Below are 17,689 nucleotides of genomic sequence, written 5' to 3' on the forward strand. Positions count from 1 at the left end.
AGAGGCCTTGGAAAGGAGAACGTGTGTATGTATGGTATGTAGTGTTACTCTCCAGCATTGAAAAAGATACACCGCTTGAATCACTGTTGTTTGCATTAATCTGTCTCTGTTATTTCGGTGCCGCTGCTCCTGCTGTTCCTTACGCCGCCCTGCAGGGGGAGCAGCAGCATGACTTGCCGGGCCGTGTAGTCGAACACGCGCAGGCGCCGGGAGCCGCGAGGGGATTCCTTTCGCGCCGGAGACCTAAATTTGCGCAGCCGCAGTGGCACAAGTGGATGTCGGGGAGACGGCGGCCGCGCAATCTTAACGCGACGGAAGTTTGAGGCGCGCGGGCGGGCGCTGGGAGCTGCGGCATGTCGGGTCCGGGCTTGGTGGCCGGCGAAGTCGCCGTGGACGCCCTGCCCTATTTCGACCAAGGCTACGAGGCTCCGGGCGTGCGAGAGGCGGTGAGTGGGGCGGGGGACAGCGGGTGGGGGTGGGGGGGCGGCGAGGACGCCGGGTCTTCCCTGCGTCCCTCTGACCGAGTGTCTCCCGCTTCGCTCGTTTGTCTTCCCCTCAGGCCGCGGCGCTGGTGGAGGAGGAGACGCGGCGCTACCGGCCCACCAAGAACTACCTGAGCTACCTGACGGCGCCCGACTACAGCGCTTTCGAGGTGAGGAAGGCGCCCGCCGGGCTCAAGTGTCTTCGGCAGGGCCGGATTTACGTATAAGCTAAACAAGCTATAGCTTAAAGTCCTAGGTTCAATCTCTGATGTGCCCAGGTAGGAAGGGCTTGCCACCTGAAAAAAAACAAAACAAAAAAACAAAAAAAACCCCACAAGCTATAGCTTAGGGCCCCAATCTCTTTGGGATCCCCCAAAAATGTAAAGGAAAAACACAACTGGATGTACATTTCAGAAATATAAGGTAAAAAATACTCGACAAATAAAATAAAAGCTACATACAGCAACAGTGTTTTGTGTTGTGTAGGCTCCTATGATGTAAGTCATTGTATTTCAGTTCAACAATTACTTTGATAAAATATTTTGTTGTGTGCAAATGGCTTTAGCATATATAGCATATATTCAACACAAAAAACTGCGACAATTTGTTGTTGACAAAGGACAGATGGACATATAAAGGGCCCCATTACCTTTAGCAGCTTGGGGCCTCATCAAACCTAAATCCGACCCTGGTCCTTGGGTTCAGAGCTGGGACTTGCCGGTACTTGGACTGCAGCTCCCAGCATCCATGGTCGCTGGCTGGGGCTGATGGGAATGGTAGTCATAACTATCTCTGGTGAGCGATAATTTCCCCATCCCTGTCACGGAACTACGAGAAGTGGCCGTGCGAGTATTTGCAATGCCCGCAACGACAGTGAAACAGACTTTTGGCTGGTCATGATGGAATCATCAAGCTGTAGGGTAGGCAGCGACCCTCAAGGGTCATCTACTCCAACCCCCTGCAATGTAGGAATCTCAGCTGAAGCACCCATGACAGGTGGCCATCCAACCTCTGCTTCACAACCTCCAAGGAAGGTCCAAAGGACTTAATGTGGCACAAGCCTTGGTGGGCCAAGATAGCAGACTCAATGCTTCCCGCATATGAGAAGTTACTTTGCAGGGGTGTGCTTCTCTTTGCAGTGTAGCAAGATTCCCCGAAATCCACCGCCTGGCATACAGGACCCCCCCCCCCCAATTTAACTTAAGGTCAGGGTTGAGTCTTTAAGACGCACCTTTTGGAATTGTCTCAGTAGGCAATAGTTTGAAGTGCTTGTTGGTTTTGTTTTACATGTGTAGCCAGTTTATAAAATATCCAGGGTTGTTTACAATAATTAAAAATACACAATAAAAAAGCAGTTTAAGGATGTTAATCTAGAAAAGCTATTTAAAATATTTAAGAAATTTCTAGGCTGACTTTTAGGGTCAAGACATTGCAAAGTTCTTTTTACATTGCAAAGTTCTTTTAAATACCTTAATAAAGCAGTTAACTGTAGCCTGGCAGCAATAAAGGTACGAATAAAAATAAGCCAGTGTTCAACTTCAAAAGTAGTTAGCGGTATTTCCAACAAATGTAAAACAGTTTTTCCTGCCTGTCTCCAAGTGAGCAATGAATATTTTAATAGAAATCAAGCCGCTAGAGGGCACTGCCGTAACTATTTTGTATTGTAGGGTCCCAGCATAGCAAAAGCTTCTAAAGTAACAGCTTCACCTGAGTTACTAGTTTTAGGTATAAACATGAAACCACCTCTGGTTTCTGTTAACTTGTTTAATAAATTTTAAGGTAGCAGTACTTTATTGGATACTTAAAATAAAAGTAGAACTCTTAATTGTGGGGCCTGATTTTGATTACTGTGATATAGTTCCATCCTAAAAAATGTGCAGGGATAAGTATGTTTTGCTTGAAGAGAAATTGGAGTATAAGTGTTGTTTTTCTCAAAACATATAAGGAAAGATGCAAAAGTAGAAAAAAGATTCTCAGTGTTTAGGGGCAAGTGAATGGAGAACATCTCATATTTATATTACATAGATTTTTGCAATGTTCAAGATACATTACCTTGGGAATCTTTATATTTTCAGCTGTTCTGTAAGGCAGGATAGTATATTATCTCTATATTGTAAATGGCAGAGACTGAGAGAAAAGTGGTTTGCCTAAAGTCACATTGTGACTTTCTGGACTAGGTAAAACTTGAACTGGGAGCTCCCTGATTTGTAAGTCCTAGAAGTGCTTTGAAAAATACTATTTTTTGCCAAAGCGTGGGCTGAGCCCTAGAATACATGAAGTACCCTGAATGTGTTCAGGAGTTCCAGGGACAAAGGGGACCTCTCTTAGAACGAAGTGATTTTTTTGGTGTCGGGTTGAGGTCTAGATCTTTGTTTCTTATGTGTGATCATATTTAGAATTTTTAGGTTATCGTCTTCCGGACTGCAAGTAATTCTTCTTGTGTTTCATAGACTGAAATAATGCGGAATGAATTTGAACGCCTAGCAGCCCGACAGCCCATAGAACTGTTGAGCATGAAAAGGTAACTCAGAGACCTTCTGTGGGGTGTACCATCTATGCGAAGTCATAATCTAGAAAGAACTAAGGTTTGGATGCAGGAGTCTGAAAAGTATTAAAATGTGATGTTCTAGTTCTTGCCTCAGGGTGGCAGGCATACTCTGTTGGAACAATAGCTAGTGGTCTGTTATGTCTTCAAGGAACTTGTAGGTCTGTTTGTGGAATTATAATACAGTACAGCATTTTAGCAAAAGAGATTAAGTTTCTTCATGCTGATAGCATTGGAGAAAGCAGACATTGGGTCATACTTCTGCAAATAGGACTACATGTGCCTGAAACTAGACAAATGAACCAAAATTGTTGTGCTCCCCAGGTATTTTAAATAGCCTTTAGCGTTTATTGAGCTATTGAACGCTGTTGATACACATCTATTTCACTGATAAAAATTAGTCATGGACATGATCAGTGCAATGACTTTTTTAAACTTCAAACCATCTAAACTGTTGTTCCTGAACTATAATTTCTCTTGTTTTCTTCACAGATATGAGCTGCCTGCACCATCCTCTGGGCAGAAGAATGACATCACAGCATGGCAAGAATGTGTTAATAACTCAATGGCTCAGCTGGAGCACCAGGCAGTCCGAATTGAGAATTTGGAGTTGATGTCTCAGTATGGCTGCAATGCCTGGAAAGTGTATAACGAGTACGATATTTGTGTCTCCTTCAAGTCATTTCTTAAAAAGGGCTAGCTAGTTGTGAAATGCTTCCAAAGTGATAACGGAAAACCTTTCAAAAAATCAGTCTTGAAGTCAATGGAATGCTGTCTTTCCTGCTACTGAGAACCGAACCTACCTCTCCTTCCTTAGCACTTTCACACCTGCAAGTAAAAAATAAGAGCCATATACTATTGGATACTTCATCATTGAAAAAGGTCAAGAATTGGTTTTATTCCTTCTTTCAGTGGATCTTCATTCACCACATGAATGTTTTTTAAGCTGAAAAGATTAGAGAAGATGCTGCAAGTCAGAACGTCAACTTTGCAGTGGGGCAGTGGTGTCCAGACTTTTTTCAAAGAGGGCCAGATTTGATGAAGTGAAGGGCCATGAGGGCCAACCAAAATTGTTGACCGCTTTTAGGGTTGAAATTGTTGAGCTTTTTCATGATTTTACCCCAAAGTTGAGCTTTTTTTTAGGATTTTACCCCAGGAAATAAACTGCCACGAGGGCCAGATTAAACCGACTGGTGGGCTAGATTAGACCCCCAAAACGTCCGTGCTGCTGTAGGCACATGCCTGCTGTAGGGAATTGCAAAAGCTCTAAGCCCTGGATTGAGAGTTAAGAGTGTGTAATGGTGCTGGTGGGTTCTGAGTTCCCTGCCCCCCTTTACCATGTCAGACTCCCCCACACTGGTCCCTGAAAAATTTCACTGATTATTAGAAGCTGGCATAGTAGAAGTTGCCTCCACTCAATCTCAGGGATCCCATTCTCTCACCCCTTATTTTCAGGGAGCTGGAGGGGCTGCTGCAGAAAGGAGGGGACAATAAAGTAGTTGTTTTATTTCAGGATTTCTGTGCTCCTTTTTACAAAATGTATCAAAGTGGTATACACCAATGGAAAGCAATAAGAAATTTCATAAAACTACACAAGACATACACACAGCATGCTTTACTGTGAATCCTACCATATTTGTTTCTCTCAGTGAAATATTGAATTTTCATGACTTAAAAGTGTCTAATCTAGAAAAAAGTTTCATGTCAGCTTGGTTTACTAGTAATTAATTAAACAAGAATGGACACCAAGTGCCATATTAGCATTACTGGGAATATGGGATGGGCCAATTAATGTGGTTTGGGTAAACTGATTTTCTTTAAACTACTGTGGGTATTAAGTTGGTATCTGAAGTTCAAACATAGAACTGTGTCCTGTGTACCAAATTTTATTCTTATGTTTCAGGGATCAATAGAGTTACAGCACTGTAAAGAGACATACGAACAGAGTTAAGCTAAAGACCCCAGTTAGCTTAAGTTATGCTTAAGATAAAATATAGATCAGTACATTGCATTACTTGAACTCTCTACTGGAATCATTTTTTGAACTAGTGTTCTTCTTTGCTGATAGGCATTTAGTTCATATGATTGAACAGGCACAAAAGGAGCTGCAGAGTTTGAGGTGAGTCCTGTTTTTCAGTTGCCTTTTGGAATAAAAATGGAATTATAGTTTATGGGGCTCTAATGTATAAGAGTTTAGTCTTTGTTGCAGATTGCAAAATATGCATTCTAGTACAGTGTATTTTGAATTCTTCATGTATACATGGGATTGTACAAGAAATAAACGTTTAAATATGTTTTTCTTTCATTTTGGAATTTGGGGTTACTGCTGTTTTTAGACATTCTCTTGGTTATTATGAAGGTCTCACTAGTTCATCGTTTCCAAATATTAGATACAAAATGGTTAGATGGCTCTGTTTCCCTTAGATAATTTTCTGGAGACAACTCCTTGAGAAGCAGCTCAAGAATGATAAACAGCTCAAGAATGATACTCATTTCTGGGAGTGAAGCTGTTTGTTGTAGATTGTTTGTTTTTTTGAATGACATGAAGTTAGCTCTGTCAGTAGTTTGAATCAGAGGGCCAGATTCAACTTACGGGTCCCTCTAGCCAGTGCTATTTTTCTAGAAAAAGACATGCTGGAAGTCCTCATGAACACCTCCCTTGTTCTCTTAAAATGGCAATGACGCCCACCTGAGAGGTGCTGGAACTGAGCTCTGGTGAGTTCTGTTTAAAAAAAGCCTTGCTTCTAGCAGAACCCCATCCAAGGACTTCTGCTAGTACGGGGGAGCTTCCCCCTTCCTTCTACATGCTTCCACACCTCCCTCAAATTGGCTCTGGAGGAACTGGGAGAACCCCTTTGTGGGGGAGAAAGGGAGATCACTGACAATCTCCTTTGTGCTGCATTGAACTCTTTCCTGGATCTCTCTTAATGCACATGATTAATTTACTTTGAAAAAGATGTAGTTTCCCTTTTTCCTAACCATCAGTGCCATAAAATATTGTAGAGATCCAAATTGCAGGGATGAGCTCATGTTTCCTGCTCCTGAATCCTTGTCTGTTAAGTTGCATGGCTAGCTAGGGCCACCGTTAAAACTAAAAGGTCATTCATAATTACTTATAAAATGCTTTTTGAGAAGAAATTCAGAAGAAAAGAATTAGGAGTGCCATACAAGGACTAATTCAAGAAGCATATGTACATTGTTTTTTAGAGATCTGAATGGTGATGGAGTCCACAAGAGGTGCTACTTCTGGATAATGGATCTAGATCAGATGTGGCTAACAGGTCTTTTTAGCCCGAGGATCACATTCCTTGTTGGCCAGCTCTGAAGGCTGCATGCCAGTGATAGGTGTGGCCAAAGCATTAAAGTGTTGAATCCAGAGTCTTTCAGAACTCTTAACATTGCTTCTGAGATAGTCCAAAATAGTTGTCCAAGCTCCTGCTTTTAGGGCTGAATATGTGATTGTACAGTCTATTCCACTTGTCTGTGGACTTAGGAGGGCAGCAGAATAAATGACTGCAAGTGATTCAGTATGTCACCCTTTTCTTCAGGAAACACATTCAAGACCTTAACTGGCAGCGGAAGAACATGCAGCTCACAGCTGGTGCTAAACTTCGAGAGATGGAATCTATGTGAGTTTCTTGAACTTTGCTCCCTGCCTCTTCTCTTTCAGGGAGGAACACAACCTCATACAAAACCAGTTGGAAGTCTCAATAGAGATTGGCTTCCCTCAACCAGTGTGCTTCCAACTTGTTCCCTTAACTGGTAACCTAGCATTAAGGAAGCCTATGGTAATTTAATTTTTGTTCTCTTTCCCCCCTCAGGTGGGTGTCCCTGGTCAGTAAAAACTATGAGATTGAACGAACTATTGTGCAACTGGAAAATGAAATTTCTCAAATCAAGCAGCAACATGGAGAGGCAAACAAAGAAAACATCCAACAGGACTTCTGAGACTTGCGTTGGCCTTTAGCTGCAAAACACAAAAACTGAAGTCTGTGCATGGCTGTAAATTCTAATTTCTTAGTGTGTGTGGGGGGGGGGGAGCTGTCATTTGTGCAACTGATTGCTGAAAAACTGATTGCAAGGAACAGAAGTGTTCCTAAAAGGATTTACTGAATTTCCCAATTTCTGGCGTGAATGTTGCAGATTTGTTGTTTGTGTATGTTTCCAGTTTTTTAAAATAACTAAAAATAAACATTTTTCAACTTAATTTGTGTTCTAGTAAAAACAAAGCAATGAAAAGTTACTACTTCTAAGTTATATTAGAGGTGCCAATGCTGCCAGCTATAGCTGTTAGGAAGGAATACAAGCTTTCGGGTGTTAAAGGGTCTTTGTCAAATCCGATTTCTTCAGAGTTTCAATTATTTGCACTACTGTAGCTCAGACTTAAGTAACTTAATAAACTTAATAAAAAATGTAACTTGCATATTTTTCAGAAATATGCAAGGTGAGACCAAACATATGTATCATTCAGGAGTTTGTACATCAAGCAGTTGGTTAAAATTGTATAACTGGTGGGATTCTTCATGTGTCCTTACTTAAGAAGTGAAAGGTATACCTTTGCTTCTAAAAAATGGGTTACAAAGGTGAGAGCCTGTTTCATGACCCTCCTGCCATAGCTGCTGAACACGTTGATGGTAGGCTACTAGTATTTTGAGCAGAGTTGGTTGTGAAGTTTGGCAATAGTCTCAAAATCTTTACTATGCCACTGTAATAGTACGCATTCATAGTGACGTACTCAAGAGCATTCTTAGCACATGTTGCTGTGGGGATGTATGTTCAGTTAACATTAAGACAAGGAAGGACCAGGGGACATCAATGGACCTGTGAATAGAAGTATTCAACAGCAGGTAATGAATGGGTTATGCTTGTGTATCACACTAATGTCTAATATTAGAAAGTGCATCTCTTGGTAAGCCAGGCCCTGTCTCACTGACTTCACTAATCCTACACCTCAAAAAAGTTTACAAGTACGATTCCTGGTCTGTAGAAGCATTGACAAAAAGTGGACAACTTTGTTATCAGCTGTCCCTAAGCCTATTTCTTCTAGTAAAGGTAAAGGACCCCTGGCAGTTAAGTCCAGTCGCAGACAACTCTGGGGTTGTGGCATTCATCTCGCTTTACAGGCCGAGGGAGCTGGCGTTTGTTTGTTGTTGCTCCTCTGCCCCACTGATGGATTGAGGGCAGGAGTTTGTGAAAGGACAAAATTGGGGCAGGACTCAGATTTTGATCTGCATGGAGGAATTAACGGAGTGGTGGCTGGAAGACTTCCCATTTTGAGATAGGTTTTTCAAATATCCAGTTAGTATCTGTATCATCTGTAATCACGGCCGTGTACTAGGCACAGAAAAAGGGAACTGGTTGATAAGAGTAGTCTCTAATGGTAGTCCTTACCTGGGCAGCTTTGGGAAAGGTTATGCTACTGAAGAAGACATTAAGAAGGGGCTAAAATATGAAAAAGGAAGTGTGCCAAATAATTGGAAATTACAAGTGCTGGACAGTATTGTAGAAGATATGACACCAAGAAGTAGGAGAAGGTGGACTTCCTTCTGAGGAACAGGGAAAGTGAGTGGGGGGTATAAAGGGAGATGAGTTGAAATGTTCACTGGGGTTGGCTTGGGTGTCCTTGTTGCTAGGATCTAAAAGGTGGTGACCTATCTATTTCATCCATTACAATCCACTTACCTGTATTAGCAGCTTATCACCTAATCAGTTACAAGCCATCTTTTCACAGTTCCTTATCCAGAGGTTTCTTAAGGGCTTGAGGAATTTTAATTCTCCATCTGCACTGCCTGCGTCAACAGGAGATCTGGATTTAGCCCTCTTAAGGCTAATGCTTCCGCTGTCCAAGTCTCCAACCACACTTTCTTTAAGCAGGAAAGTAGGTTGCACTGTCTGTGTACATACCACAAGAGCAAAATCAGAATTGTTCATCAGTAAGTCCAGTTTCCAAAAGCATGTTACTAACCCGATAATTGGGAATCAACTGGCAGGAGGAAGGTGACTGTTTTCTTGGTGGATAGACATTGCAGGATTCCACCAATAATACTTGGCAGAAGAAAGTCACCTGCATTTTTTATTTTAAAAATCTGTCTTCAATAAAAACTTAAGTCTTGGAACTGTTACCTTAACTGTTACTCGTCTCTGTCATCATTTGAAAATCTGATGAGCACCCCCTCAATACCTTCACCCAAGTCCACCGTGTAGTTGCTGTACCAAGTGGACCTGGTATAAGTTTCTTTGACCTCAACTGATGTGTTGCTTTTAGTCATTTATCTCATTTCTTTTCCCGACTAGTGGCTTTCCTAACCACCCTTTTGCGCTTTGCTGTCAGTGTCACCCAATTAACATTTCTTCATGACTTCCAACTTGTAAACCATCTCTGGTCTCTTTTTCATGGTTCTGGCTTTTAGAGAAAAAATGGCTTGTTTCTTACAATGACCTGTGTAACACTTGAACTGGTGATGAATGATTACTGAAATTTCTAGGAGAAATCTGGGCAGGATCAAAGAACATACCAGGCAGTTATAGTACCTGCACCCACTCGAGGGTGTGTAAGTGAAGCTGGCGTGGATGTTCTGCAAGAAAATTCATCCTCCTCACATAACAACTTTCTGGCCTCAACAGTGCATCACTGAGCTTGGAGACTTGGCCAAGAAAGAAAAACTCGTCCTTAATTATTGTTCAGAAGCACTCGTTGTTGTTGATTTTCTTGGCAGGTCACACTGCCGTCAGCAATCGTGCCACAACATTCTGCACTAGCTGCTGTTTCCATATCAAGCCCAGGGAAAGCCCCACTTAAAAGACTGGATTACTGCAATGTACTCTTAAGTAACCAATTCATGAACTACTCTGGCCAAACTTTCCCAGTCCAGAAATGGTAATAGCTATTGTACCAGTTGCAGCATTAAAGGGTGCTTTTAGTTGTTGAGGTTACCTGGGCCTCCAGTGACACAACTTGATCCAGAAGCACCCCTAGAATGTGAACGTGCTCCTTTAGGGTAGCCAGGGTAGGCAACTGACCTGTTTCTCAGGTATGAGAACCACTCTACCCGTAGTGCCTATGTTTTGCCAAGATTAAGCTCTTATTTGTTTTTCCTCATCCATCTCACCACTCCATCCAAGCACTGGTCCATGAACTCTCCTGATTCAGATGTTAAGGAGAAATTATTACAGTGATTAAGGTCATTCCATATATGATTTCCCTACACAGGTAAAATAATAACAATAACAACAACAACAATAATTTTTTAATGTATGATATTTTAGTGTTTTTGGGTTTCTATGGAAGCCGCCCAGAGTGGCTGGGGAAACCCAGCCAGATGGGTGGGGTACAAATAATAAATTATTATTATTATTATTATTATTATTATTATTATTATTATTATTATTATTATTATTTATATGCCACTCATCTGACAAGGTTGCCCCTGCCACTCTGGGCAGCTTCTAAGAAATTAAAATATCTAACAGTAAAACATCAAACATTACTGCTGTTCCATGGCAGGTGAGCAAAGGTACAGATTGAGCTGAGGAGTGCTGGGGCATTAGTCCAGAACCCTTTTAAAAATAATTGCTTTAGTGCACTCCGGGTTCTCTCTCTCCTAGGACTGCAGGAGTAAGTGGGAGGGTGGTGGCAGCAATTCCTGGAGTGTTAGACCCATTGGCAGCAGGGCTGTTGTGATGCAGTTGGGCAACAAAGGGTGTGTGAGAAGCGCTCTGGGCCGGAGGTAGTCAATGCCAGTGATGGGGGGGGGGGGGAGAATGCATCTTTCAAAATGTGATGGAACCTTTTAATATATGTTCAAATAAAATTGGAAAAGGTCCGAGAGATGATATATCTTCTCATCACTGAGATTAGAATTTTTTGTCATATTGATGCAAAACTTAAAGCTTCTACTAGGATATATGAATCCTTTCACAATATGCTGCAGACTGGAATCCAATGGGGTAGCTTACTATGCAGCCATTTGTCTAAATTTTATATTACAAAACCCACAATAAAGTTTCTTTTCTTTTGTAAACCTTGAATCTTTTGAAGGAGATGGCAGTGTCTAAAGAATGATCACAGGCAGTGATGTGGGTTTTCCAGAAAATTTGAACTAGCTCACTTAGAGAAATCAGAAATGCCTTATAGTGATCTAATTCAGCTTGTAAGGGGGGGGGGGGGATTGCCAGCTTGTCTAACACTTACTTGAAACTGACATTCACAGTTACTAATTAATCTATGAAGCAGAACATTTTCAACAGAAAAAATGAAACACTGGAAGATTTTCTGTCCCACATTACTGATCCCAGGTGATGCTGCAGACTATAGTGGTTGTATTAGTCCCTGCCCCCCATGACCAATAAATCCTCCTTATTCTCAGCTTTCTGAATGCATATGTAACACCCTTATGGGGATTTCCCCCATCTCATGAGTCATTATATATATTAAGCAGATTCCTCTGTGAAATCTAAAAATAGATCAAACGTTAGATGTTTTGTTTATTAATAGAATATAAGTAATGGATTTCCCAGCCAAAATACATCTCCAAAGCAGTTTAAATGAAACTATCATTTCACTATCATTAAATATGATAGAATATATACAATACAATAAAATAGAACAATGAAACAAAGAACAAATGCAGTAAAACACTGAGATGTGATGTCAGCTCAAAGTTAGTTGATAATAAAGGTGGTGTTTTTTTAAAAAAGAAAGGGCTAGATTAGCCTCCTTAGCACAGGGAGAACACAAAGCTGGAGAAAAAAGGGCGTTGACTCTTCTAAGGTGGTCTTCCTGATTGGAACTGCCTATCTCAGTTGCCTCCAACCACATGGACTTGGACCTTGTGCTCCACTGCCTGTTTATGCATGCCTTTGCCACCATGTTTTCTGTCTTTATCAGGACAGGTCTCCCCTGGGGGTGTGGATCAGAATGAGGTAATGCCAATTTAATGGCCCTGAATTTTAATGTTCTTGAATGCCTCAAATCACACTCCCTGTGAGCACATCTCACACATGCCCCCACCCCATTTCCCAGCCCCATAGGGCAGGTTGTCCACTCACTATGCCACAGAGTGTTGACACCTTAGCTAGTAGGCTGAAGCTAGCTATAACCTGGTATTTCTAGTCAAGGGGGAAGGTCTGGAATAGCCTGCTGAATAGCCTAGTTTCAGGCAGAAGATACTTTCCCCTAACAACTTGGCTTGCTGTAGAAATCACATTTTAGCCTTGGCATGTACCAGAATAATCGTGGAAAACTGGTGTTCAGGGGATAGGCTGTTTCTGCCCACCTCAGTGTTGAGCCTACTCCCAGGTGAATCAACATTTGGGAGGGGATCAGGCTGTTCTATGTCATGTTTGTCAAGATACAGTGTATCAGTAGGTCGTCCAGAAAGGTAAACCAATATATCCTGGGGCCTGAGGAGGCCAATGTGGGTCCCCAGGGGTTTGGTGGGGAAAACCACCATAGGGCTGAGGTCAGCCTGAATGGGAGGGTTTGGAACTGGCACTGCTTTTCTCCGTAACTGGCATTAGTGTGTAGCAAAAATGTATGGGGAATTTCAATTTAGTTGTCTTTCTCACCCCACCCCGGTGCAGTTCAGAACCATTTAAAACATGAATGGATTACTTAACAAGCCCCTGACCTAAGACCTGTGATATAATTATTATGAGCTGTCTCTCTCTTTTTTTTTTACTATGATTTAAAGGGGCCTTTCTTAGCAGCCTGGTCTAGGAATATGATTTCATAACACAGTGCTGGATTTCAATAGACCAGTGCTGAAGAAAGTTATTTTTTATTCAAATTTAATTCAGAAGTGAAATCTATTATACATTGCAGAACAAAAAAATGTGTAAATGATCCATCGAGAACGCTAGCAAGCTTCAAGTAGTCCACAAAAAGTTTGAAAATGGGTGTGAATTCAGAAATAAGAATGCAAAACTGTTCCAGATCAGGCAAAATTAGTTGTCTCAGAAGTACTTCACAGCTGTAGCCAAAACAACATCACTTATACCCTCAAAGGCAAAGAAGTCTTGAAATTAGCTTGGCGAGATAATTCCAGTTAATCCAATTATAGTTGAAGCAAAGGCTGGACTCATGTTGGATTCACACCTTTCTATAGCATTGGTGAAGTGTTATTCTCTATTTCCTAGAGCAGCATTTCACTGCCCAGCTGTTTACAATTAGTTATACATAATCTAACCTAAATTTGGTTAAAACTTCAACTCATTTTTCATCCTTCTTAAATGAATCCATTAAATATATAAAAATTAATTCCACATCCTCTTCCCCAAGCTACTTTTCTTTAAGTGAAAATGTCTACTGCCTTCTGCATGCTATTCTCAACTCTGAGTTTGTCTTCAGAATCTTCTCGTTTGTTTGTATAATTAAAATGTGAACACATGATGCAGCACTTCAGAGACCTATAATAAGCGTCACAGCGAGAAGTGTCATTACCTCTTATGTCTTGAATGCTTCTCTTAATAAATTCAAAACCGGATTTGCTTCTTCCTCTTTTTTGCAGCATCACCACTTTGCTGACTTGCATTGGGCCTACAATCACATTAACCTGTACATCCTTCCTAGCAGCCCTAGAGCCCAACTAATAATAATAATAATAATAATAATAATAATAATTTATTATTTATACCCCGCCCATCTGGCTGAGTCTCCCCAGCCACTCTGTGCGGCTCCCAATCAAGTATTAAAAACAGTACAGCATTAAATATTAAAAACTTCCCTGAACAGGGCTGCCTTCAGATGTCTTTTAAAGATAGGATAGCTACTTATTTCCTTAACATCTGAAGGGAGGGTGTTCCACAGGGTGGGCGCCACTACTGAGAAGGCCCTCTGTCTGGTTCCCTGTAACCTTACTTCTCGCAATGAGGGAACCGCCAGAAGTCCCTCGGCGCTGGATCTCAGTGTCCGGGCTGAACGATGGGGGTGGAGACGCTCCTTCAGGTATACAGGACTGAGACAGTTTAGGGCTTTAAAGGTCAGCACCAACACTTTGAATTGTGCTCGGAAACGTACTGGGAGCCAATGCAGATCTCTCAGAACTGGTGTTATGTGGTCCCGGCAGTCACCAGTCTAGCTGCCGCATTCTGGATTAGTTGTAGTTTCCGGGTCACCTTCAAAGGTAGCCCCACGTAGAGTGTAAGAGCTACCCAACCCAATGTGCATCAATTTGGGAAACCCTCCAACCAAGTATGTCCCATTGTTTCCATGGGAGAGCTTAAATCACGGTCACTGTGGACCTCTGTATGTTATTTTAGGCGAAATATGGATTTGATTCCCTTACTTCTGCTTAAATTGACTAAGGTACACTTTCGTTATAGGGCACCACATTTTTTAGTTAGCTGCGATATTAATACATCTGAAAAAGCAGGGTATATTTCAATGGCAATGAACTGTATTTACAAACATGGTGTGACTTGGGTTTCACAATAGTGCAACCTGATAGACATCTATTCAGACCAGAAGCTTAATGAGACTTAGTCCCATGTGTGTGTGTGTATATGATTGTAATCTGACTTTCAAAATACCTATTGGGAACATTCTGTGATGTAATTTCTGACCAAGAGTAGATAACTCTAACAGCTCCTACTCAAAATCAGTCCACTGGCAGATTACCTTGTATGATTCCCCCTCCCCCAATTATGTTACTTCAAGATTGTCCATTTTCTACTCCCCAACTCAATTTTTAAAAGAAATGGTGAACATTAGCAAAATTTCTTTCCCCACCCCATTACACATACAGCTATTCTCTGTGTTTGGTTTTATTTTGTATCTTTAAAGGAAAGACAGAACACCAATACATTTGAAATGACTGTGAAAAAGGTTTCTTTATAACCATGTTCACCTCCTGACAGGCAACAGTCATTACCACCACTTCTCATGCCACCCAATGGCTGGCCATTGGTGCATACTCCAAAAACGTTTTACTCACCGTATGCTATCCAAATAATGGGATCTCATTTATTTTTTCTCTTAATTTTCACCTAGGTGATATCAAACGGCTACTTTTCCCTTTCTGAGACCAAAGAGCCAGGGTACAACCTTATGGTCCTTGTGAAAGCATCTGAGAGGTTATGCTGGATAGCTTCCTTCTAAGAAGCCATAATCCAACTAATTAGAACTCCAACAGGGGTTGGGCCAAAAGGTGACAATCCAGAAAGCAGCAGAGACCCAAGAGAGCCTAAGCTTTTAAAGTCCCATGACTTGCCTTCAAACCAGGAGATAATTTAAATATGCTTTTGATTGTGTTCAAACTTTGAAGACAATTGCAGGAGAGAAACTGAAAAAATAAAATAAAATCCTGAGGCCAGAAATGGGCAGAGGTCTCAGTTCTGCCTTGCTGGTGACAATGCAACAAAGTTGTCTGTTCCCCGACTTAGCACTGTGATTTATTCCTTACTTCATTCAAAGGAGGGATGCGGGTGGGGCTGTGGGTTAAACCACAGAGCCTAGGACTGGCCGATCAGAAGGTCGGCTGTTCGAATCCCCGCGACGGGGTGAGCTCCCATTGCTCGGTCCCTGTTCCTGCCAACCTAGCAGTTCAAAAGCACATCAAAGTGCAAGTAGATAAATAGGTCCCGCTCCGGCGGGAAGGTAAACGGCGTTTCTGTGCGCTGCTTAGTCATGCTGGCCACATGACCTGGAAGCTGTATGCTGGCTCCCTCGGCCAATAACACGAGATGAGCGCCGCAACCCCAGAGTCAGCCAGGACTCAGCCTAATAGTCTGGGGTCCCTTTACCTTTACCTCATTCAAACACGTTTAGGTCAACGCAACTCACATGGTACAATAAAATACATCTAATTAAAACAGCAACACACACATGGGTGTAACGGTAGCCCACCTTACCTAGGAGTAAACCCCACTGAACTCAACTGGGCCTATTCTGAGTAGGCAAGGTTTGGACTGCACTGTAAATCATTTCGAAACGTGGCAAGCCAAGCGCAGAATCAAAACAACCCAGTGCAAACTGAGGAGATTCAAATATTGCCTTTTTTGCGATGCGCACATAATGGACTAGACCTTCACACTTGCCGGCGTTATGCTTCCTATCTTCTTCCCACTCAGGAGCCCCAATTCTTTCAGCGAGAGACACCGCGGATGAGAAGCCGGCAAGTGTGAAGGGCCGCTCTCCGCCCCGCCCTCGCCCTGCCTCGACTCCTCTCCCGCCGCACCGTTTCTCGGCCCCCGGCACGAGCCTCGTTTCCCTCCACACACCAACCGCCAAACGCTCTCGAGACACCCACGCTTAGAACGTGAATCTCTGTCTGCGCGTGCGCCGCTTCTCTTACAGACCTGAGCGTGCGCGCTCGCGCTCTCCTTTACGTCCGTGCTATTTCCTTTAAACACCATACAGAGAGGGAGGGGAAAAAACTGACCCCCTTTCGCCTCTCAACCTCGGGCCTCTCCCACCGCCTTCCTCGTCCGCTACTACCGTCCAAGCGCGCGCACGCACACGCCCAGCACCGCCCCCTCCCCACTGGACGCGGCGTCCCTCCGCGGACCTCGCGCCAGATGTACGTCGGCCGCGCGCGCGCAGGCCGCTAGCGTGCTTGCGGGCGCATGCGCGGTCCTGTGCGTGAGCAAAGCGGGGAGTCGGGTTCAAAGGAGGAAATATGGCGGAAAACAAAGGAGGAGGAGGCGGCGGTGGCGGGGAGGGGGCTGGGGAGGCCGGGCAGGCCGGGGGTGGTACCGAGTCTGTCACCTCCGCCGCGGCGGCCGTTGTCACCTCAGCCGCGGCGGCCGTTGCGTCCCCGTCCCCTCCAGCCCCCGCCGCGCCCGAGGAGAGGGAGAGTCCCGGCGCGGTGGTCCTGGCTGTGGCGGCGGTGGCGGCAGACAAGGGCCCCGGGGAGGCGGAGGCCGCGGCGCCCGTGTTGGTGAGCGTAGGCCCGGCGCCGGGCCCCGTGCCGCTGGCTCCGCTGGGCCCCAGCCCCGCGCCCCCCGCCCTCTCCAGCGCCGCGCCGGGCCCGCTGTCGCTGCTGGACACCTGCGCAGTGTGCGCGCAGAGCCTGCAGAGCCGGGAGGCCGAGCCGAAGCTGCTGCCCTGCCTGCACTCCTTCTGCCGGCGCTGCCTGCCGGAGCCCGAGCGCCAGCTGAACGTGCCCGTGCCCGGCGGCGCCAACGGGGACATCCAGCAGGGTGAGTGGGGAGGTCTAACTGGGGAGGATGCCCCGCTGCCTGGGGTGGACCCGGCCGGAGGAGTCGGGCCAGGTTACTAGGCGCCCCGTTACTAAGCTGCGACAGCTCTGGCTCGAGTCGCGAGTGTGGGGTGTGGAGGGTGAAGACCAGAAGCCCGGTTCTCATGAGAGGCTGCGGGGAAAGGGGGCGGAAAGCAAGCAAGGGCAAGGTGGATAGAGCTATAGGAAGAGGATCCAGGGAAATAGAGATTAGGGAATGATGTGTTGCTGGTGATGTTGAGTAGCGAGGAACGATATGCTGAAGTTACCCTAGACGGTCTTTTCCCTTGCAGATGTTGTGCACTTGTTGGTTTACAGCAGGGAGACGGCGGGTTCGCAGCATCAGGGCCATGCACTGAAGAATATTATGTGTACAGTATCTTAAATTCTAGACAGTCAGCTGTAGAGAGAGCACATGTTGAATCCGTTGTACAGAAAAGAAATTAGGATCTCCAGCCACTCTTTTAAAAGCAGTTAAGTAAGAA

General features: G+C 44.0%; 2 protein-coding genes and 1 long non-coding RNA gene across 9 annotated transcripts in view; 2 read left to right on the top strand and 1 right to left on the bottom strand.

Annotated features, from left to right (window-relative positions):
* The first annotated feature begins 258 nt into the window (after positions 1–258).
* On the top strand, positions 259–7,234 carry BCAS2 (BCAS2 pre-mRNA processing factor). The gene is made up of 7 exons (XM_083444603.1): positions 259–446; positions 560–652; positions 2,933–3,003; positions 3,520–3,681; positions 5,096–5,146; positions 6,576–6,656; positions 6,849–7,234. The coding sequence occupies exons 1-7, from the start codon at positions 354–356 to the stop codon at positions 6,973–6,975; spliced, it is 678 nt and encodes a 225-aa protein (XP_083300729.1). The 5' UTR covers positions 259–353; the 3' UTR covers positions 6,976–7,234.
* On the bottom strand, positions 4,259–16,515 carry LOC310679414. The gene is made up of 3 exons (XR_014512229.1): positions 15,877–16,515; positions 10,048–10,168; positions 4,259–4,498 (listed from the first exon to the last, which is right to left on the bottom strand). It is a non-coding gene; the product is annotated as an uncharacterized lncRNA (long non-coding RNA).
* A 96-nt stretch (positions 16,516–16,611) lies between these two features.
* The window catches only part of TRIM33 (tripartite motif containing 33), a 54,126-nt gene continuing 53,048 nt past the window's right edge, over positions 16,612–17,689 (top strand). For 5 of the 7 annotated variants that reach the window (XM_083444253.1, XM_083444252.1, XM_083444254.1 and 2 more), the window contains exon 1: positions 16,629–17,166. In XM_083444253.1, coding sequence (XP_083300379.1) covers positions 16,644–17,166 — 523 coding nt within the window. In that variant the 5' untranslated portion in view covers positions 16,629–16,643. Of the gene's footprint in view, positions 17,167–17,689 lie in introns of all 7 variants that reach the window. The other 2 variants (XM_083444250.1, XM_083444251.1) reach the window with 1 other exon arrangement.

Source organism: Podarcis tiliguerta (genome assembly GCF_965153285.1).
Source record: "Podarcis tiliguerta genome assembly, chromosome: 6".
NCBI classification, from domain to species: Eukaryota; Metazoa; Chordata; class Lepidosauria; order Squamata; family Lacertidae; genus Podarcis; species Podarcis tiliguerta.